This window comes from Scyliorhinus canicula, chromosome 14 (genome assembly GCF_902713615.1).
Source record: "Scyliorhinus canicula chromosome 14, sScyCan1.1, whole genome shotgun sequence".
Lineage (NCBI taxonomy): Eukaryota > Metazoa > Chordata > Chondrichthyes > Carcharhiniformes > Scyliorhinidae > Scyliorhinus > Scyliorhinus canicula.
In genome coordinates this window covers 85,466,703-85,491,335 of record NC_052159.1, presented here as the reverse complement: position 1 = coordinate 85,491,335, position 24,633 = coordinate 85,466,703, and the positions used below count along the sequence as shown (strand labels likewise).

General features: G+C 42.9%; 2 protein-coding genes across 6 annotated transcripts in view; both read right to left on the bottom strand.

The window, feature by feature from the left end:
* tmem135 (transmembrane protein 135) overlaps positions 1 to 24,633 on the bottom strand; it is a 517,411-nt gene that overhangs the window by 335,360 nt on the left and 157,418 nt on the right. The gene's annotated exons all lie outside the window — the stretch shown is intronic.
* On the bottom strand, positions 17,059 to 17,352 carry LOC119977887 (60S ribosomal protein L35a-like). Its single transcript, XM_038819173.1, has one exon. The coding sequence runs from the start codon at positions 17,350 to 17,352 to the stop codon at positions 17,059 to 17,061; it is 294 nt and encodes a 97-aa protein (XP_038675101.1).

The window sequence follows — 24,633 nt, the reverse complement described above, 5'->3', positions numbered from 1 at the left end:
GATGCTGCCACACCTGAGTTTTTCCAGGATTTTCTGTTTTATTTCAAATTTCCAGCATCCACAGTATTTCACTTTTATTATATAACACAAAACTATGCACATGAACACTGCCCCAAAAACATGGCAAAGGTGATCTGGGGTTTTGACTACATCATTCACATCAATTCAGTGCAGTCCTGGAAAATGTTTTCACTCCCAGCCACCTGTACAGACCTTTCCCAGCCACTGTGGGATGCAACCAGTTCACAGCAGATGCTATCTCCCTGGCTCTATAATCAGCACTCAAACACCTCGACAACTAACTCTGCTGTTCATCGACTACAGCTCCGCCTTCAACACCATTATCCCTACAAGACTAATAACCAAACTACGCAATCTCGGACTTGACCCCTTCCTGTGCAGCTGGATCCTTGACTTCCTCACCAACAGACCACAATCTGTCAGGATAGGCAACAGCACCTCCTCCACAATAGCCCTCAACACCGGGGCCTCGAAAGGATGTGTGCTCAGTCCTCTACTGTACTCCCTATACACACATGACTGATTTAAGTCCAACTCAATCTATAAGTTTGCGGATGATACAACTGCGGTGGGCCATATCTCAAACAACAACGAATCAGACTACAGGAGGGAGATAAATCACTTGGTTGCATGGTGTACCGAAAACAACCTCTCTCTAAATGTTGGAAAGACTAAGGAACTGATCATCGGCTTCAGGAAGCGTAGCACGACACACACACTCGTCTGCATCAATGGCTCCGAAGTGGAGCTGGTCGATAGCTTTTAGGTTCCTGGGGGTCACCATCACCAACAGCCTGTCCTCGCCCACTTACTTTGATGCAACAGTCAAGAAAGCCCAACAAAGTCTCTACTTCCTACGGCAGCTAAAGAAATTTAGCATGTCTGCATCGACTCTCACAAACTTCTACAGATGTGCGATAAAGAGCATCCTATCCGGCTGCATCACAACCTGGTATGGCAACTGCTCGGTCCAAGACCGCAAGAGTGTGGTGAACTCAGGCGAATGCATCACACAAGCTTGCCACCCCCACATTGATTCTGAATACACCTCCCGATGCCTCAGGAAGGCAGACAGCGTTATTAGAGACCCCTCCCACCCAGGAATTGCCTTCTTCCAGACCCTTCATCAGGCAGAAGGTACAGAAATCTGAAGGCCCGCACATCCAAACAGAGGAACAGCTTCTTCACCACAGCTACAAGACTCCTCAACAACTCCCCCTCAGACTGATCTGTCCCCTGTAAAAACACTATTCACAACGCCCTATACTGCTTTTGCTCATGTATTTGCTTTGTTTGACCCCTTGTTCCGCACTGTAACCAATCACTGTTTGTCAATGTACGATTTGTCAATGTTCTCTGCCGATTATTCTTCTGTCTACTATTATATAGAACAGTACAGCACAGAACAGGCCCTTCGGCCCTCGATGTTGTGCCGAGCCATGATCACCCTACTCAAACCCACGTATCCACCCTATACCCGTAACCCAACAACCCCCCCCCTTAACCTTACTTTTTAGGACACTACGGGCAATTTAGCATGGCCAATCCACCTAACCCGCACATCTTTGGACTGTGGGAGGAAACCGGAGCACCCGGAGGAAACCCACGCACACACAGGGAGGACGTGCAGACTCCGCACAGACAGTGACCCAGCCGGGAATCGAACCTGGGACCCTGGAGCTGTGAAGCATTTATGCATTATATGTACTGTGTACGTTCCCTCGGCCACAGAACAATTACTTTTCACTGTACTCGGTACATGTGACAATAAATCAAATCAATCAATCAATCAATCCAGGCTTCTCAGGAAGCAGTATTGATTAATAAAGCCAACATAGATGCGTTAGCTATTGAAAATTCTGCTAATATTTATTAAAAGGTTGAAAGTTAAAGGTCGACAAAATCATAGAGACTGATTCCCATAACATTGCTTAAAGCAAATACAATTTAGAGATTCCCTTATATTCAATCACTTGGCAAATACAGCCAGGTAGAATATCAAGAAGCTATAATTTTATAATGCAGGGAAGATATGAAATTGCTATTAAAATCAACAAAGTTATGCCTCGGTGTGACTGGGGGACCACCTAGAATTTTTGTATTTGGGGAAAATTAAATACACGCTGAGGGGGTCGATTGGGAGGTTTCAGGTAGGATGGCAACTGTTTGTTATGTATTTTAAAGAACTGGTTAAGGCCATGTTGGCAACTGTTTGTTATGTATTTTTTTTTCTTTTTTTTTTAAATTTAGATTAGCCAATTATTTTTTCCAATTAAGGGGCAATTTAGCGTGGCCAATCCACCTACTCTGCACATTTTTGGGTTGTGGGGGCGAAACCCACGCAGACACGGGGAGAACGTGCAAACTCCACACGGACAGTGACCCAGAGCCGGGATCGAACCTGGGACCTCAGCGCCGTGAGGCGGTTGTGCTAACCACTAGGCCACCGTGCTGCCCTTTTTGTTATGTATTTTAAAGAACTGGTGGCTAGCACTGCTGCCTCATGGCGCCGAGGATCCTGGTTTAATCCCGCCACCGGTCACTGTCCGTGTGGTGTTTGCACATTCTCCAGGTGTCTGCAAGGGTCTCACCCCAACAACCCAAAGAAGTGCAGTGTAGGTGGGTTGACCATGCTAAATTGCCCCTTAATTGGAAAAAATAATTGGATATTTTTTAAAATTTTAAACATTTAAAGAGCTGGTCCACTGTGACCTGTTGGGAGTGGGGGTTTCTGTTATGTTTTTGTATTTGTATACAAATGAAAACATTTACAAAAAAACTTGAGAAAGCTGAAGGAAAACACGTAAGAATACAGTCCTGAAGTGGAGATGTTGACTAATTACCTGAGAAAATAAGCACCATCCCATCCTGGGGCCAGGAGTACATTCAGGGCCTTTATGGAAGATAGTGCAGCCATTTAAGGTAATAAAGGAACATTTTTTGGAGTTTTTCCTGCTGTTGGATTGTATGGAAGGGAGGCAGGGGTATGGTTTTCATTTCAGTAGAATATTTATATTGTACTGTACAATTCTGTTACTGTACATGGGCTAAAAACATTCATATCATTCTTTTCTTGCTTTTCGTGGTCAAATAAAACTTGATTCACACAAAAGACATCACAGCAGCCAAGCTCATGAAAAGCACACATGCACACAAATTGTTGCAGCTTTAAACTGCAGTCATAATGGCTAAATCGCTGGCTTTGAAAGCAGGCCAAGGTAGGCCAGCAGCACGGTTCAATTCCTGTACAGGCCTCCCCGAGCAGGCGGCGGAATGTGGCGACTAGGGATTTTCACAGTAACTTCATTTGAAGCCTACTTGTGATAATAAGCCATTTTCATTTCATTTCATTTAGTTGCATTGTAGAGACCCAGAATATAAAAAAGACAGATTTCTAAGCACCTGTGAGCTTCAGCCAGTTCAGTTGTCTAAATGCCATGAGACTTAAACTCCTCAAACCTGCTGGCACAGGAATATCAATCCCTAATCTCTCATTTTGTGCCTAACAAACTTAGTCAATTTTTCTGCCTCCCTGAAGGAAAAGCCCATAAAATTATTTATTTTACTTCCCAGCATGGCTCCAGTTAAACAATCACAGACCAAGGTTACATTTAAAATCAATCCTCATTTGTTCTGTTTCAGAATGCAGTGAATGCATGGGTATGGGAAACAGAGTAACAGCATGAAAGTGTACAAAAACAACATCAGCTTAGGTAAGGATTTTCCTATCATAAGAACTTCCTGCTCTGTATTTAATGTGGTTCAATTGTTGAAAAATCTGTCAGTGTTCATTTACACAGTAAAATAAACCTCATTCTTGCCACTCAAAGCAAGGGCACAGGAATTTAGAGAATTACTTATTTAGATTACAGAAAGTAACATCAAGGCACTTTTATTTATCTTCCAGAAAGTCTGCCAACAATTTCAAATGATAAGGGGAAAGAATGAGAGGTGCAGATAATTATTCAGGTCCTCATTTTCCCTTCAAATAGTTGTCAGGCCCCAGTCCCAGTGGGATGATAATTTTGGATGACTCATAGGATTGCTGGCACTTTTTTCATTTAGTCTTATACCCCAAGGAGAATCTGGAAATGTTAACATGCGGAACAGGACTGTGATAAAATGGAGAGATTGGCAGAACATGGAGAAACAAATATCTACTACCAAACTCATTCCACCACCATCACGCAAGGCAGAAACTGGAAATTAAAGAGGCCAAATTCATCAAGGAATTTAATTTTCTTTTTACAAGCACAGCACAGAACCATTTTCCTTGAAACAGAACAAAGAGGGGAAAAGAATAGGCCAACTGAACTCCTTCTCCAACAATTGAGAAATCTTTACAACAGTAGACGCTAAATGCATAACCATTTCAAGATTTAGTCCTGAGGCTATTTTGATATTCGGGTCATATTATGCCATGAAACTAGTGCATATCATTTTACGTGATCTATTCAATTAAACTGAACTAAAATCTGAAATATTACCATCATCTGTAACAGTAGACATTTAACATTTGTATCTGTATATTAATGATGTGAAGATGCCGGCGTTGGACTGGGGTGAGCACAGTAAGAAGTCTTACAACACCAGGGTAAAGTCCATGTTTGTTTCAACACTAGCTTCCAGAGCACTGCTCCTTCCTACTGAGGAAGGAGCAGTGCTCTGGAAGCTAGTGTTTGAAACAAACATGTTGGACTTTAACCTGGTGTTGTAAGACTTATTTCTGTATATTAAAGTACTATAGCAAATTGTCAGCATTGCTGATCGGTCTGTGTTTGGACCAATCAGATGCTAACATTGATGTCATCTTTTTAATGTGGCCCAATTATCAATCAGAATAACAACTAAGGGTGCTATTATTTTATAACTTTTTAAAATGCACATCACAGCATTCTTCTGTATTTTTTGTGCAATCAGACCCCAACACCACATTCCACATGACCCAAATCTCTCCAATGACTATGGTTAGATACTGAGGTCCCAATCAAATTAGGCCTCTCCACTCTGGCCAAGATTACCTCTCTGCCCGACTAATGCTAATCCAGCATCTCTCTCTGCCCTGTCCTGCCCATGACATTCCCAACCTTTTATTTTCAAATGGGTGTACTACAAGGAATTATAATTTCCCCTAATCAAGGTACATTTTTCTTTGTTCTTTGGTTCTTGCTCTTTCCAATGCTGGGGAATGCGAAAGTGGGTGACACACCGTTTCCCAAGCAACATCTAAGTTCAGTAATGCTACAGATCATATCCAGCTTGTTACCACACAATATCGCCTAGGTGAGCAAGTCTGGGAAAACATCTCTTCTGGTTCAGCGAAGGCACAATACTGTGCCTTTTAGAGGAGAATATCTGCAATCTGCTGTGAATCTAAATGCTAAATGGAACAGGCCTTCGTGGCTCCAATCATAGATAGAGCTGGCCTGTTTGACATTTGGATGGAGAACTAGCCTGCTTCCCCAATGAGGGTACTAGTAGATATACTGTTCAGTCTCTTTGACATCCCAGCCTATAAATTCAGCTGCTCACATCTCTCAAGTCCCTTGCCTTTAGAAGTTATCAACTGTGTAGCCCCACTAATCTCTGATAAACAATGGGCAGGATTCTCCATTCTCCGACGCCCAAATCGCGTTCGGCGATCGGCCGGGCGAACTTCCATTGCGCTCAAATCGGGGGCAGCGCAGTTGTTGCAATTCTCCGCCCCCTCCAAAAGTACGCCACATGCCGTTGGGAGGGCCTCAGGACCTTACCTGAGGGCCTGCCTCGATGCTCCACCCCCAATGGGCGGTTTCCCAACTGCATAGGGTGAATGTGCTTTTTTGGGGGGGAATCTGGCGTGGCGGCTGCAGACTGGGTCTGGCGCCACCACAGTCCCGGGGGGGGGGGGGGGGGGGAGACTTATTCGCGGGCTGGGGCAGCCTAGGTGGAGGCTGGAAGCACTGGTGAGGGGTTGTCCAGAGGTGGCGAGCTTGGTCAAAGGGTGGCACTATTTGGCAGGCCGCGGCCTTCGCCATGTTGCAAGGCGCAGCCACCACAGGCCGCCGCCGGGTGCATGCGCAGCCACGGACCCGGCAATTCGCCGGCCGTATCCACAGCAAGAGCCGAGGGCTCTACGCTGCGTGCCTGCTACCCTCCGCAGCAGACACACAAATCAGAAGGGAGATAGATCAATTGGTTTCATGGTTCACCGAAAACAACTTGTCACTAAATGTTAGAAAAACCAAGGGACTGATCATCGACTTCAGGAAGCATAGTAGGACCCCCTTGCCCCCTCCCCAGTCTACCTCAATGACTTTGTAGTGGAGATGGTCGATAGCTTTAAGTTCCTGGGGGTCACCATCACCAACAGTCTGTCCTGCTCCACTCACGTTGATGCAACAGTCAAGAAAGCCCAACTCTACTTGAAAAATAATCGTCCAATTGAGCAGAAGTTGACCACAGCATGCACCTTATTTTTTTCAATGCAAGCAGTGACACTGTCCACTGTTACGAATTTCGGAAATGAATGAGGTTAACAGTGAACTTGAGATGAAAACAAAATAAGCTAAAGAAATTCGGCATACCTGCATCGACTCTCACAAACTTCTACACATGTGCGATAGAGAGCATCCTATCCGGCTGCATCAGTATGGCAACTGGTCGGCCCAAGATCGCAAGAAACTGCAGAGTGTGGTGAACTCAGCCCGACGTATCACACAGCTTGCCATCCTCCCATTGATTCTGTCTACACCTCCCGCTGCCTCAGGAAGGCAGACAGCATTATCAGGAATCCCTCACACCCAGACTTTGCCTTCTTCCAGACCCTTCCATCAGGCAGAAGGTACAGAAGTCTGAAGACATGCACATCCAGACATAATAACAGCTTCTTCCCCACAGCTACTAGACTCCTCAATGACTCTCCCTTGGACTGATCTGTTCCCTGTAAGAACACTATTCACAACGGCCTATGCTGCTCTTGTTTGGCCCTTGTTCCGCACTGTAACCATTCACTATTTGCTGATGTACCATTTGTCAATGTACTCTGACAATGTACTCTGTCGATTATTCTTTTGTCTGCTACGTACGTCCTGTGTACATTCCCTTGGCTGCAGAAAATTACTTTTCACTGTACTTCGGTACATGTGACAATAAATATCAATATCAATAAGGATCAACGCAACTTTTGTGACGTTTTTTCGGGCGTAAAACACCACTGTTCCCACGCCGGCTTCAGCACATAGTCTCCCAAACGGAGAATCCAGCCCAATGTTTCTGACATAGCCATTCATACCTCACTGTCTTTTTTCTTTATAAATGTTTTTTTATTGGGTTTTTGAACAAAGTATATTTACCGTTATGTACACAGAATAAGAAATATCACTTGCTTCTCCCGGACGGATCTCGCTGCCGTTGTCGTCTCGCGCTCACCTCCGCTTCAGCTGTTCCTCCCGTCTTTCGCCTGTATTCTTTTTGTCCTCTGTTCCTGGAGATGCCAGTTTTGTTAACGTATCCTGAGCCCTCCTGCCGGCTGTCATTTCTCTGCCGCCCCCCACCTCCCTGGTTCTCCTCTCTTGTTCCCTGTGTCCCACCCCCCCCGCTTCTGACCCCTCCCGCCCCTCCTGTAGTTCGCCTTTCTTTCCTCTTAGGTTTAGCTATCCCCCCCCCCCCCCCCCCCCCCCCCCCGGTCTATCTCTCACTCTCATGCTTTGGCTACTTTCCCCTGATTCTTGGCTACCTGGCTAATCTTCTGTTTGTTTGTTGGCCACACACAGGTCCCGGAACAATTGGGTGAATGGCTCCTACCTTCTGTGGAAGCCGTCACCTAACCCTCAGATGGTGAATTTGATTTTCTCCATTTGGAGAGGTTCCGAGAGGTTGGACAGCCAATCTGCAGCTTTGGGTGGTGCTGCTGACCGCCAGCCGAACAGGGTTCTGCGGCGGGCGATTAGGGAGGCAAAGGCAAGGGCATCCGCCCTCCTCCCCAGGAATAGATCTGGCTGGTCTGAAACCTCGAACACCGCTAAATTTCTTTAGCTTATTTTGTTTTCATCTCAAGTTCACTGTTAACCTCATTCATTTCCGAAATTCCTAACAGTGGACAATGTCACTGCTTGCATTGAAAAAACAAGGTGCATGCTGTGGTCAACTTCTGCTCAATTGGAAGATTATTTTTCAAGCACTATGAACATTCTTATTGTGCTACCAATAATTCAGTTGTGAGATTCATTGAAACTTTTGGTTTTAATATGCTGCTTATCCCCATTGACTACAAATAAATTATTTCCCCAAGACAGAGAGTGGGAGTAAAGGGTAGTTATTCAAAGTGGCAGAGGTGGAGTTCTGTAAAGAATAATGGGGCTACTACTGTTATATTAATAATTTGGACTTTGAACTCAAAAACACAATTTCTAAATTTGTGGATGATGCTAAATAGGGGCCTGGTCAATAATTAAGAATTACAGGAGGATATTAATAAACTTGTAAAATGGACAAATCATGGCAAATTAACTTCAACACATATAAATGTAAGTTGGTACATTTTGGTAGGAAGAATAAGGAGATCACTTATTAATCACAAATACCACACGTTAGCAAAGCTAAATAAAAGAAACAAGTCACGTAATCGGATTTCTACAGGGATAGAAGTGAAAAGTGAGGAAGTTAAGCTAAACCTGCAGTGAACCTTGGTTAGAATACTGCGTGTAGTTAGGGGCGTCATATCATAAAAAGGGTATTGAGGTACTGAGAGGGTATAGAGAGGATTAATAAGGATGATACCAAAAAGGGTGTACATTTCAGGAAGTGACTGTCAGGCTTCATCTCTTTTTTTCTCTTGACGGGGTGGCCGAATAAAGGCCTTTAAAATTATGGGAGATTTTGATAGAGTGGATACAGATGAAAAATTTCCTCTTGTGGGAAAGAGCATAACTAGACGGCATCAAGATTCAAAATATATAGGAGCAGTGGGAAAATTCACCCTTGAAACCACACAAAAAGTCCATGAAAAATCAAAGATGGAGGCAAAAATTTCATAGTATTGAAAGAAAGAGCTCCCTCTGTGTATCTTGATCATAGGAGTAGTGAGTGTGTAAGGGGCAGAATCTATGAAGAAATTTCCCAGAAGTTTTGAACTTCCAAAACTGCAATTTCACTACTCCACCCGATTCTCCAGAAGTCTCATATTCAGAATACGGGGGGAGGCTTTGGGCAATCCCAATGTGCTGACCTGGATTGTTACCCAGGAAATGCTTCACAGATTAAAGCCTAGTGGGTAACAAAGATGACTCCCCAATCACTCACACAGACAATCCCCAGACCCCATAACTAGCCCCCGACACCCTCCTCGGCCTCCTGACTAGCTACCAACCAAACTACCCCCTTTCCAACCATCATCCTGACCCCACAATAACAGCCTCAAGACACCCCCCAAACCAACTGACAACCCACCCACCTCACACACCTACCCACTATAGCAATTCACTCATTCAACCACTCATCCATTCACTAGCATTCACAGTGGACATTTAAACTAAGCATATGGCAGCTAGTGCTGTAAAAAGAGGACATGTGCTCTCTTCCCCCAATGCTACAGTGCTGCGATACAGTTCTTCATTGAGCTCCACATTTCTTAATAAGCCACGCTCGGCAGATCCCACAAGAAATGCAGGGCAATGTCGGAGCAGGGTATAAGTGCAGATAGATTATTTTAGCTGGTTGGGGAGCCTATACATAGTTCAAAAAGTAGAGCCAGACCGGTTAGGAGTAAATAAAGCAAAAAAAACACTTTGACATGCAAAGGGTGGAAATCTCATCCACAAATGGCAATTGCTGCTAGATCAATTGTTCATCTTGAATTTAACATTGAGAGAGCTTCGTTAACCAATGGAGTATGAAGCAAAGGCAAGCATATGGAATTAGGTTGCAGATTAGCCATGATCCCATTTGAATTGCAAAAGGGCTGGAGGTATTAAATTACCTGCTTTTGTCCCTATGATCCAAAGTTCCTATTTTGGTTCAATATTGGCATTTAAATGCATTCCAAAATCTAATTTTATTTACTCCGAGCATTGTTAATCAGGTCTACCAAACTTACATTTTAATGCAAATTATTTTCTTCCCTTTAACTTATAGACCTATTCTTTGTCTCCATGTGTTTATGTCTTACAGCAGTTTATTTCATTCAGCTTTGCAGTCTATCACCTTCATTAATTTTGTACCATCTGCAAATTCAACCACTGCAGTTGTGCTTCCAAGCTCCATAAAAATTAAGAAACTAAACAAGAGGTCCCAAAACAGATCCACCAGTAACATTCTCGGAGTTGATGACACGACCTGTACAACCATTGTCTGGCTTCATCAATCAACCAAAAATGAATAGATTGTAAAATATTTCCACTGATTCATGATTTATATTCAGTACAAGACTTTTCAGTGGTACCTTTCTAAAATCTAAGCACACCACTATTCACTACCTTAACGTTTGTAAGCTTTACCATTAAACGGTCAAAGAAAACCTACAAGTTCAATTTAAACTGTTGTTTTGTAAGAGTATGGTAGGCCTAGTATGGAACAAGTTAGCATCACAGGTGATGAGAACAAACTCTCAGTGTGCGTTCAAGTGTTGGACTGGTTCCTAATTGCAAAAATCAAGTCCTATAAATGGTAGTTAAAATACCAAGTGGACAATGTGGTTTTCCTGGACCAGCTTTCATTGCCTAAGGAAGTTGAAGGGGAATCGTTAGCTGCTGGATGCACACACACATGCCCTCCACACCCCCCAAGCTCAATTGTCCTAGGCTTTTTATACTTCCTTCAAAAGATTACATGATTGAGGTGGAAATATGTGCTAGCCGGTCTGAGTTGGTCCTTTCCTGGCCAGTGATTTCATATATTTATACTGTATTTATAAAACCAGAAAGTTAGGTTAATGAAATTGGAAAAATCGAAGGCCGCCCTTTCATGAAGTCATTTTGGCTATCTTTTAGGATTTTATTCCTCTGATTTTTTTTAAAAATAAGGGCTTACAAATGAATGTCAAAGTAATTGGTCTGTAGTTTCCTGGATCATCTTTGCTATCATTTTTAAACGTAGGGCATCTCTCCAGTATTCAATGATTTCTGGAAGATTTATGCCAGAGTTCTTGCAATTTCCTTTCTTAGTCCCTTAAGGATGCATCTTATCCAGTCCTCAAGATTTATTTACATCAGGTTTTCTCAGATATTTGGCAATAATGCTGACAGTAATGCAAATAGTGTCACAACTTACCTCCACAACACCCTCTAGCTTTCCAGCCCAAACAAGTTACCCGTCTTATTCTAGGTAAAAACTGAATTGTGTAGCATATTTGCAGCCTGTGTAGTAGCATCAATTGTCAAGCCATCACCTGATCCTGTCCTCATGATTTTCTGTCCTAAAGGTAGAATGCGCATGACAGAACACGATTGCGGGATCTCACTAGCTGTTAAAGTTATTTATTTGGTCTGTCACTGGATGTATATCAGGTTCAAAGGCATGTGGTGTAATCAAAAAGGAACAGACTGTGTTTTCTTTTCACATGAGGACTGTGTGGGTAGGTTGTGACTTTATACAGAGCACAGAAAATTGTACAATTCAACGGGAAGTCACATATCTTGTTTGCATTAATTTTCATTAAAAATTTCAAATGAGAGCTCTGTCCTGTTCACAAGAAAGTTGAAAGTTATGGAGATACATGGCTCCAATTTGGATTTTATCCACAATATAGGTGATACATTATAACATCAGTGTAAGGAATGATGGAGGTATCACTGATCCTCTCTCAAAACAGGAGCAAGGCATAGTTTTCCACTGTCACCAATCACATTTGATGTCCCCATCATTGACATGAAGGGTGACAATACGAGTACCTGTGTCCGGCATTTCAGAAAGAGTCACGGCCCCACTTTTCCCCTAGGAAACTGACAACCACTCAGTCAGCATCTTTAACAATGGGCAAACCAAAGGAATGTAATAGTTAGGGTAAATACGTACAGTGATAGAACCTAGACTGGCTCAAAAAGCAATCTGTTTAAAACAATACAATTTGTAAACTAGTGCCACAGGTTCTTACTGCAGTAGCAAGAGCTGTGACACATTGGACATTCTTCTATCTGTCCATCTGGTAGCTACCATCCGGAGTGGGGAAGATGAGGTAGGAAGTGGGTGAAGTTCCTTCGGGATTAAGATGAATGCCTAGAGATCAGCATTAAATTGATCAGCTGCAGGGGCGATACGGTGGCACAGTGGTTAGCACTCCTGCCTCAAGGCGCCAAGGACCCGGTTTTGATCTCAGCCCCGAGTCACTGTCCGTGTGGAGTTTTCACATTCTCCCCGTCTCTGCATGGGTTTCAACCCCACAACCCAAAGATGTGCAGGGTAGGTGGATTGGCCATGTTAAATTACGCATTAATGGGGAAAAAAATGAAATAAATTGATCAGCTGCAAAAGCAAAGCAAGTCCATAGTACTGATGACACATAAATCAGTCTCCTACAATACAACAATGATTACATTTTAAGGGCAGTACATCCCAAGATGCAACACCTTGGGATGTACTGAAGTTACGAGAGGCACTATATTAATGAAAGTTCTTTATTTCTTTCTATTAATAAAGCTTGTAGGGGTATAACCATCACTAAAGGCTAAGATTCTTCCCAATCATCACCAGATAATCCTGTGATAATAAACAACATCAGCCAGATAAGAAATATATAAATTACCTGTGCCTTCTAAGGGGAAGTTAGACAATACCAACTAAACTTCATAAATAGTCCTGGACACAATTGGGGAACTTTATCTTTGCCTATCTATCATCTCATGCTTGGTGGTCAGGGAAATGGGATGTCCCAGTCAATGGAAAATTTCAGCCCCCCCGCTCCCCGATTAAGCAAACAAACATTTAATTAACTGAAAGCAATTTTTTATCATTGTAACCCTCACAGGTGTTATAGAGGACAATGGTATTAGCGCCACCCATCATAATTTCTTTTTTTTTCTTTTTTTTATAAATTTAGAGTACCCAATTCATTTTTTCCAATTAAGGGGCGATTTAGCGTGGCCAATCCACCTACCTTGCACATCTTTGGGTTGTGGGGACGAAACCCACGCAAACATGGGGGAAATGTGAAAACTCCACATGGACAGTGACTCAGAGCCTTGATCGAACCTGGGACCTCGGCGCCATGAGGCAGCAGGGCTAACCCACTGTGCCCCCCCATCATAATTTCTGATGCATACCCACCCATCTCACGCTTAACATTGCAAACATATGGGCATATTCAATTACAACACCATAATTTGGCTTCTCAAATGGTTTGAATCACTGTTTCTCCCTGTATTTTTTTCACTTGATTAACCAATTACATTACAGTATGGTTGGACACGTTTTACAACTTTGCAAAGGTCTCAGCCATGCAAGACCCATAATATTGCCCGATTTGCACCCCCCCCCCCCATTCCGCATTAATTATTTGCATTTTTATACTACGAAACCATAATGCACACAATGGGTTCAATTTTAACTCAACGTTACTTGGTAAAAACTAGGCCTGATCAGTTAAAACGGAGATGGTGGCTTACCTACACTTTGCCTATCTCGATCTGGCTAGCTACAATTTTGAATTGCAGATGACGAGGATCCCGGCCCCAAGACTGTAGGGTCCTCTTTATATGTGTGAATCAAACTCCAATGACTCCAGGGCCTGATTTGCCATTTAAACGCGAGGCATGAGCTGGTCTGTCGTAATGCCTGGAACTGTTTGTTTGCTTATGGCTGAGTGAAGCAGGATTCTCCTCCAGGTCTCGCCAGGGGAGCTTTGCATCCTCCTGCTTGGGCTCCCACATCTTGTCCTCCGATAAAGGTTCCTTGCCCAAAGCACCTATCTTGTTCCAAGGACTGTAACTCTCGATCACCAACCGCAGCCTCCGGATTTAAAGATTGGTTAGTCTTTTCCTACCAACTTCTTGGCCGCTTTGGTTGGCAAGCAGCCTGTTCATGAACCTCAGCCAATCTTATGAAGGGTCATCGACCTGAAATGTTAACTCTGCTTCTCTCCACAGGCGCTACTGACCTGCCAAATATTTCCGGCATTTTACGTTTTTATCTCACCCATTAAAGTAGCCAAGTCCACCTACAGCACTCTCAAATGGGAACCATCACACACTGAGCCACATTCCCCTCCGTGAATTAAAGTTAAGTCCAATTTTTCCACAGGAATGCGTATGGAGAAGTTTTTTTAAAATCTCATTATTAACAAAACATAATTTGTTCTTCAAATACATGCCCAATTTGTAAAAACTCCTGTTTCTTGCTACTTTTTCCAACAGTTAAAATCCTCAAGAATATGCACAAACTCAAAATAGATTGAAAATATTTTGGTAGTGACATTGGGTTTCAGTCTTTACCTAAAAAGTTACAGTTCTGGATCTAACAAGGAGAAGGCATACGTTTTCATGGCTTAATACATTTTTTCATTTACTTTGAATTACAAATTGAGACAGCATGTACCATATTGAATTTGTTTCTTTTTTTTTTATCTCTACTGAAATAAGCATTACAGTCTTGAATTGAACCTTCTTACTTCCAGGATCACTATTACAGAGAACACACAATACACAGGTACACCGTGAGCAAAAGTAAATCAACAAGATTTCCAAACCCAAAAGGAAATTTTCAGTAATAAAACAGAAAACGCTGGAAATGTTCAGTAGGTCTGGCAGCATACGTAGAGAGAGAAACAGAGGTAATGTTCCAAGTCCATGGGCATGATTCTCCGATCCCCCGCCGGGTCGGAGAATCGCCGTGGGGGTGCGAGAATCGCGCCACGCCACTCCAACGTTGGGCCGTCGATTCTCGGCTGTCCGCGGGATCGCCGCCGCACCAGTCGGAGGCCGTTGAAAGCGCCCCTCCCCCCCCCACCCCCCACCCCCCCAACCCCCCCCCCCCCCAACCCCCCCAACCCCCCGATTCACCGCGCCGCAAGTACGGCTGAGTCCCGCTGGCGTGGGTTACATACGGTCCCACTCGGCGGGACCTCGGAGTTCTGGCTGCGGGGGCCGTCCTGATGAGGGGACGGGGGGATCCGAATCCGGGGGGGGCCTCCCGATTTTTGAGCGTCGGAGCAGCGGCCACCACTCCAACGCCATACTAGCCCACTAGGAAGGGGTGAATACCTGGGCCTGGAGGCCCGTTGATGCCAGAGTGGCTCGCACCATTTTTGACGCCGGCGTCAGAACCTGGCCGCAGGATCAGAGAATCCCGGCCCAATTTTCAGTTACTGATTGCAGAAGCTCTCTGTCTAGTGAATAGAGTTAGAATCAACAGGGTAATGCAGCTGAAATTGATCAATATTGCAAGCTACACTAAAACCTGATTTATTGCGAGAGCTTTGCCATAAAGTTATTCCTATTTGTTACGCCAAAAATAATATAGAGCATTCAACACAAAGAAGTTTTATAATTGAAACAGGATTTACATTAGCACTGGATAATAATGAGCAATTGAAAGAACATGGAACTAGCCTTTATACATTAATGATACAGAACAAAGCTGCTCAACAGAATTCAAAGAAGGTACACTCTCTCAAGGTAGATTCACTTGGTTAAAATTGCTGAGCACGAGAATAAACTGTTAATCTTGAATACAAAGGTTAATCTGTTGTCCCCACCCCAAAGCATTAACAAGTCACCTTAAGGCAATTTACTCTATTATTAACACTAATGGCACAGGTCTAAAAGTAGACTGCTTGCTTTCCCTTACTTACAGGGAATAGTACATTGTGAAGTTACCTAAACAGGATATGGGCAAGTGATGAGGGATAAACTAATAATAAATAACAATGGCATTTCTTTGCACACTGCATTTCAACATGGGACTCCAACTAATGTGTGGTCAGATGTATGCTTGAAGTAGGAATATAATTATCTGTAGTTAACAGCATAAATGTTTTTGTGTTGGGGAAAAAAGGTTCTATAAAATACAAGTGTTTTTTCCCCCGAACAATTCTGACCTTTTCTCAATATCAACACAGACAATTGATGTGTGAGAGTTGGTAATGAATTTTAACCAAAAGGTGAACTTAATCTTTTTTTAATAAATTTAGAATATCCAATTCACCTTTTCCAATTAATGGGCAATTTAACGTGGCCAATCCACCTAACCTGCACATCTTTGGGTTGTGGGGGTGAAACCCACGCAAACACGGGGAGAATGTGCAAACTCCTCACAGACAGTGACCCAGGGCCGGGATTCGAACCCGGGTCCTCAGCGCCGTAGGCAGAAATGCTAACCACTGTGCCACCGTGCCGCCCTAGGTGAACTTAATCTTAATTGTTAATTACCTGTCCTGTACTGTTAAAGTTTTCAATATTGCAAGATAGGTATGAATGAATAAACAATTGTGAACAACAAAAAAACATTATTTGATAACCTATTCAAGAATAATTGGGAACTATTGAAGCACAAAGCAGCTGTAAAGCCTATTTTCTGCAGGATGAGAAGGAATTTTCAGAAGAAGTGTCACTATAAGATGTCCTAGCCTAGATGTCCGAGGATGGCACTGTGGTTACTGCTGTCTCATCGCCAGGAACCCTGGTTCGATTCCGACCGTGGGGGACTGTGTGGAGTGTGCACGTTCTCCCTGTGAGTTTCCTCCGGGTGCTCCGGTTTCCTTCCGAACTGTCCAAAGACATGCAGGTTAGGTGGCTTGGCCATGCCATAATTGCCCCTTCGTGCCCAAAGGTTAGGTGAGGTTATAGGGAAAGGACAGGGAGAGGGGCTAGGTAGGGTGCTCTTTCGGAGAGTTGTTGCAGACTCGGTGAGACGAATGGCCTCCTTGAGCACTGTATCTATGATATACATATATATTCTATGATCTACTAACAACCAGCTTGACAGTGGCATTAGCATAGTCTACCCTTTCAACCACTGGTCAAATATGTGGGGGTGGGGGAAAGCATCACAAACACTTTTTTTTAAAGATCATTTTATTATCAATGTGTGTACGGCTGCGCTTTAAATCCTTGATGAGTATAGCATCACTCAAATCCTTTGCCCAATAGCCTTAGCGGGCAGATTACTGCTGAACTGGACATGCATCATGCCACTATTTCCATGAGCACTGGTCACTTTACCCCAAATGTCACGAGTCCGGTTTGATTTAGTGCCAGGAATGACGGAGTTGTTCTTTGCTTTGCAGATGTAAGCACATCTCTTGCCCAGATGAAATTCTGTTTCATCACGGCAATAAACACCCTCAATCCCGAGGAGAGCTGTGTGCTTTCTTTGATTTCGAAGGCCAGTAAACACGGCTTTGCACCATAACCTTCGCGGCATTGCAGGAGCTCGGGCAGCTGGATTCCCCCGCCCTGATGTTAAGTAATGGGTTAAGAGACATTCCAATTAGTTGTCTCATTTATCTGCAGTTAACATTAACAGCAGCTAAACTTATAACAAATGGTAGCAGAGGACGGTTGCTGTGCAAATGTGAAGGGTTGAAAGATACAACTTTTCCAGACCAAACCAAGGAGTGAATGGGAAGAAAAAAAACCCAAAGATATATGGCTGAACCAAGGATAAAGGTGGCTGGATATGACTACCACACCTTATTTTCTGAAAGGGGAGCGTACGACCAATGGAGAAGTGCAGTAGTTATGTGGACTAAGGTAATTGCCTTGGGAAAGAGAAAACAAGGTATGGCATTGGCTCCTTCTCGACCTTATGACAGTAAAATCCGGAGCAAAGTGTTTTCTGAGCTGGAATTGGAAGAGTTAGACTCAGAAGAAGGTCTGAAGGCTCTATTACATTATATGGATAAGATTTATCAGAAAGATGACTTGTTAAGTGCAATTGAAGCATGGTCGGATTTTGATAGGTTCCGGAAAATAGAGGATTTCTCCATTGAAGACTATATAATGGAATTTGGTAGACAATATAAAAGGCTGCAGTAACACAACCTGGAATTTCCACATTCTGTGTTGGCCTTTAAATTACTTGACTGTGTTAGAGAGAGCAACATGGATCGGCTTTCTGGTTTTGACAGGAGTTCAGTTTGTGGATAAGGATACCTTATTCGATCAGATTACGGAAACTTTCAAAAACGTTACTGGGGAAACACTCGATTCCGATGGCTCTGATGACCCAAATAGGTCAGCCTGCAATAAAGCAGAATATTGAAGATACACTACAAACAGGATGGCTAAATCGTACAGCTACAAACAAGTTCCAAGACTATCTAAGGAGATCGGGACCCGGAAATTATGAAGACAGAAACCCAGTTAGAACCTACAATAGGACGGTGAACCCCAGAAATGCACGGGGCATGATAAATCCATGTTTTCGATGTGACTCTCAATACCATTAAGCTTTCAACTGTCCAACACGTTATAATAGAGTGTTTGAAGCGACACATGACACGGAAGAGTCAGAAGAGGAAAAAAATAGTGACCAGAAAGAAGGCATTGTCCTATTAACAAGCAGTTTTATGCCGGTAATGAGGGTGTTGGTTGCAGAATCCTTCAATTGTACTGTATTGGACAGTGGCTGCACATCTACTATGTGTGGAATTAACTAGTTGAAATGTTACCTGGACTCTTTGAATGCTAAAAATCGTAACATGGTTAAGGAATTTGAAAGTTCCACAAGTTTCAGGTTTGGGGATGATATTCCTGAAAAGAGTGATGATCCCTTGCAATATTGCCAGAGTGAATAATTTCATTAGCACGGATGTTGTATCAAGTGAGGCACCTTTGCTTCTGAGCAGACCGTCGATGAAGAAAGCACACATGAAACTATATGGAACAGGATACGGCAACAGCTGTTGGAAAGACGGTGGACTTACAATTTACACAGTCGGGACACTATTGTATTCCATTACTGACAAATGATATTTCAAGTACAGTTGTTAAGGATGTGTTAATGGCAGTTGAAAATGGGACTTTAACTGATAAAAACTTGTTGTATTAAAACTGCAAAGGCAATTTACGCATCCGTCTTCTCGGAGGCTGAACAATTTATTAAAGGATGCAGGGATAAGGGATGAAGACTATACTAAGCTAATAGAACAGGTTAGTGATCGCTCTGAAGTTTGTAGGAAGTACAGGACACCAGCACGGCTGATAGTAACCCTACCTTTGGCCAGGGTTTTAATGACATTGTGGCCATGGACCTTAAGATCTGGGATAAAGCCAATAATATATTTATTTTGCATTTTGTAGATTTAGTGACCAGATTCTTTTCAATTAACGATTGTACGAAGTAAAGAAAAGAGAATAATTCTGCATCAATTTGTGGAAAAATGGATTGGGACAAGAATGGGCCCACCAGCAAAATTCTTTACGAACAATGGGGGAGAATTTGCTAATGATGAGTTCAGGGATATATGTGTGAAAACGTGAATATCACAGTTCTGAACACGACAGCAGAAAGCCCATTTAGTAATGGTGTGTGTGAAAGAAACCATTCAGTAATAGATGACATGCTCCAGAAAATTTGGGCAGATAGACCAAACTGCAAGCTAAATTCAGCTTTAGCATGGGCGGTACATGCAAACAATTTGTTGCAGATGGTTGGAGGTTATAGTCCCGATCAATTAGTGTTTCGTAGAAATCCTAAAATTCCCTCCATTTTGGATGACCAGCCTCCAGCTTGGGAAGGGACTACAATTAGCTCTGGTTTTGATGAACATTTAAACGCGTTACATAGCAGTAGAAAAGCTTTTTTGGAAGCAGAAGTCTCTGAAAGAATTCGCAGAGCTTTAAGACATCATGTACGGCCATCAGATGCCGTTTTTCAGCAAGGAGACATGGTATACTATAAGAGAGACAATTTTAATGAATGGAAAGGCCCAGGGAAGATCATAGGCATAGATGGCAAAACAAGTATTTTGCAACATGGCAATCAAACTGTTAGGGTACATTTATCAAGGATAATGGGTACAGATTACAAAGTTTCAAATTTAGACAGAGCAGGCAGGCATGTCGTGGAACTAGGGTCATCTGGTACACACGTGTTACAGAACTAGGAGGACCAATTAACTGATATAGACAGGGTTTCTGGAGAGGAACACAACACTTCTGATGATTTAAAACAGGCCATTTTTCCGAAAGGACAACTGACAAAAGTTGGTACAAAAGTGACATGCTTGCCTGAAGGGTCTAGTCAATGCCAGGATGCAACTGTTATTAGTAGAGCAGGGAAGGCCACTGGAAAGTATAAACATTGGTTGAATGTATAGCATTCAGGGGAGGGAGTCAAGACAATGGATTGGGAACATGAAGTTCAAAAATGGAGGGCACAGAAACGCAGTGCCAGTTCAGATTGTACATCGGATAGTGAGCAGGTCCACAGGAAAAAGTTAAGAACTATTGAAAAGATATCCCACAGTAGAAGGGAAAGATCAAGCAGTAGCAGTACAGAATGAGATACCAGACGGGAGAGGGGACGTAGTTTATCAAGGTCTCGGAACATGATTGTTCATGACTGAACAAATACTAATAGAAGTAGAAGCCCACATGCACGTGAGATTTTGGTGGCTTACAATAAGTTAGATGAAAACGTTATCAAAGATGCCAAACAGCAAGAACTGCATATTTGGAGTGAATTTGGGGTATACACGGAAGTACCGGATAGGGGATAAAGAGCTCTATCCCACAGATGGATTTGCACGGAAAAGGTTCTTCCAGCTGGAACTTATAAGGCAAAAGCCAGGCTTGTGGCAAGGGGATCTGTAGAAAACCTAAGACAATCAGGATTTAAGGGTAGATTCACCTATGGCAGGAAAGATCTTCTTGGCTCTATTAGCCACAAAGGTATAGGAATGAAAATCGATTGATATAAAAGCTGCCTTCTTGCAGGGGCATCAGCTCCAGAGAGACATTTTTCTCTGTCGTCCGAAAGAGGCAGCTAACACAGAAGGGGTACTCTAGAAGTTGAACAAATGTGTATGTGGATTAAATGATGCGTCTCGAGTCTGGTATTTTTCGGTACGGTCAGTTTTGTCACAGTTAGGCTGTTGCGAGTTGAAAGCAGATCCGGCAATGTTTTACTGGCACTATAAAGGAAATCTTTCTGGCATCTTTATGATGCATGTCGATGATTTTTTGTGGGGTGGGACTAGTGATTTCGAAGCTATTGTAATCTCTGGTTTGAGGAAACAATTCAGGGTTGGAAGTCAGGCGCCCAGTGCATTTAAATATATTGGACTGGAAATCGGACAGACTAAGTTAGGGGCAACTTTACGTCAGCAATCTTATTTGGAAAGCATCAGCTCAATAGCAATTAGCCGTGGTTAGACGCAATGGTTTCAAAGATGGAAAAAGAGCAACTGCGCAGTTTAATTGGGCAACTGAATTGGTTAGTAGACAGACTAGCCCGAACGTGAGTTTTGATGTCTTACAGTTAAGTACAATAATGAATGATCCCAAAGTGGGAGACATAATAAGAGCAAATAAAGCGTTGGTCAAACTAAAAACGCAGGAGTATGTTTTGAGATTCCTGGTTTTAGGTGACCGTAGGCACTTGAAACTCATAGTTTATAGTGATGTGTCCTATGCAAATTTATGTGATGGGGTTTCAAGCACTGGAGGTTTTATAATTTTCCTTTTGGGGAACAATGGTAAATGTTGCCCTCTTGTGTAGGAAACAAAGAAAATAAGGAGTGGTCAAATGCACTTTGGCTACTGAGACGTTAAGCCTTGTAGAGGCGGTGGATATGGCCTTTTATATATCTTAGATATTGACAGAAATTTTGGGATTTGTGTAATATACCTATTGAATGTCACATTGACAAGAAATCCCTGTGGGAAAATGTGCACTCTGCAAAAAGTGTCAATGAAACTAGGTTAAGGATAGACATCACAAGTTTGAAGCAGATGCTGGACAGAGTGGAAATAGCAAAAATTAAATGGGTTGACAGTAGCAATCAATTGTCAGACTGTTTTACAAAAAGAGGGGCTAGCTCACAGAAACTTTTGGATATTGTTAATTAAGACTGCATGAACCGTTTCTGTGACTTTTTTTCTTCCAAAAATGAAAAAAAAGGAGGGGGGAAATTGCATGCGTGTTTTTGAGTTTCTTGTAATTTTGTTTTCACCTAATTATTTTTTTCTCCAAGGAAGGGAGACTGTTAAGTAATGGGTTAAGAGACATTGCAATTAGTTGTCTCATTTATGTTAAGTATCCAATAATTGACACTGATATGGAAAGGGGCTTCAGGTGGCCTTTGTGTCAGGTGATGTGATGCTAGAGTTTTGTGCAGAGTCTGTGAAAGTAAATTAAAGGTGTTTGTGGAAAAGGAGAAGAACCTTTGACTCGTTATACAACAGCAGCTAAACGTATAACACCTGATAAACAAGATGGAAGAAGAGTGCATCACAAACACTTTGGTAACCGTGTTGGTAAATGCAATTGTGCAGTGTGGAATGGAGCCACAACTTCGAGGAAATTTCCAGGTTTGATGTCTAGATTGATCTCAATTAGAATAAAGAACCAAGAACATTACAGCACAGAAACATGCCTTTCGGCCTACCAAACCTGTGCTGATTCCTTATTTAGACCTACTCTTATTGTCCAAACAATCTCTATCCCTTCATTCCTCACCCGTTCATGTGTCTATCAAGATGCATCTGAAATGTTGCTCATGTGCCTGCCTCCACTAACTCCACTGGCAACGCGTTCCAGGCACCCACCACCTTCTGCATGAAAAACTTTCCCTGCATATCTCGCCTAAACTTTCCCCTTTCACCTTGAACCTGTGCCCCCTTGTAATTGAATCTTCCACGCTGGGAAATAGCTTCTGACTACTCATCCTGTCTATACCTCTTGTAATTTTTTAGACCTCAATCAGGTCTCCCCTCAGCCTCTGTGTTTCCAACGAAAACAATCCAAGTTTATTCAACCTCTCCTCATAGCTAACGCCTTCCAGACAGGCAACATCCTGGTAAATGTTGTTGCACTCTCTACAAAGCATCCACGTCCATCTGGTAGTGTGGCAACCCAGAACGGTACCCAAAATTCCAAATGTGACCTAACAAAAGTTTTATACAACTGTAGCATGACCTGCAACTCTTGTACTCAATGCCCCGGCTGATGAAGTGAAGCATGATTTATGCCTTCTTGACCACCTTATCCAGCTGGATTGCCACTTTCATGGAACTAAGGACCTGGACCCCAGATTCCTCGAGATGTCAACGCTTCTAAGCATTCTGCCATTTATTGTATAATTCACACCTGAATTTGATCTTCCAAAATGCATCACGTTGCATTTGTCAGGATTGAACTCCATCTGCCATTTCCCTGCCCAACTCTCCAATCTATCTATATTCTGCTGTCTTCTCTGACAATCCCCTTCACTATCTGAAACTCCATTTATCTTAATGGTATCTGCAAACTTGTTAATCAGACCATCTACATTTTCCACCAGATCATTTATATATATTACAAACAACAGTGGTCCCAGCACTGAAACTTGTGGAACACCACTAGTTACAGATCTTCATTCTGAAAAACTCCTTTTCACTGTTACTCTTCTCCTGTTGCCAACCCAGTTCTTTACCCATCTAGCTAGCACACCCCGAATCCCATGTGACTTTACCTTTTTTAGCAGTCTGCCATGAGAGACCTTGTCAAGCATCCACGTAGACAACATCCACAGTCTTTCCCTCACCAATTAATTTTTTCGCCTCCTCAAAAAACTCTATCTGATAAGACATGACCTTCCCCGCAGAAAACCATGTTGCCTATCACGAACAAGTCTATTCCCTCCAAATGTGAATAAATCCTGTCCCTCAATAACTTCTCCAACAACGTCCCCACCACTGACATCAGGCTCACTGGCCTATAATTACCTGGATTTTTTATTTTTTATTTGATTTATTGTTATATATCACATAATACAGTGAAAAGTATATTTCTGCGGACGAGGGAACGTGCACAGTTCGTACAGAGTAGACAAAAAGAATAATCAACAGAGAACATTGACAAATGGTCCATCAACAACGTGATTGGTTACAGTGCGGAACAAGGGGTCAAACAAAGCAAATACGTGAGCAAGAGCTGCATAGGGCAGCGTGAATAGTGTTCTTACAGAGAACAGATCAGTCCAAGGGCAGTCATTGAGGAGTCTTGTAGCTGTGGGGAAGAAGCTGTTCCTATGTCTGGATGTGCGGGTCTTCAGACTTCTGTACCTTCTGCCTGATGGAAGGGTCTGGAAGAAGGCAATGCCTGGGTGGGAGGGGTCTCTGATAATACTGTCTGCCTTCCTGAAGCAGCAGGAGATGTACACAGAATCAATGTGGGGTGGCAAGCTTGTGTGGTGCGTTGGGCTGAGTTCACCACACTCTGCAGTTTCTTGCGATCTTGGACCGAGCAGTTGCCATACCAGGCTGTGATGCAGCCAAATAGGATACTCTCTATCGCACATCTGTAGAGGTTGTGAGAGTCAATGCAGACATGACAAATTTCTTTAGCTTCCGTAGGAAGTAGAGACGTTGTTGGGCTTTCTTGACTGTTGCATCAAAGTGAGTGGACCAGAATAGACTGTTGGTGATGGTGACCCCCAGGAACTTAAAGCAATCGACCATCTCCACTTCGGAGCCATTGATGCAGACGAGTGTGTGT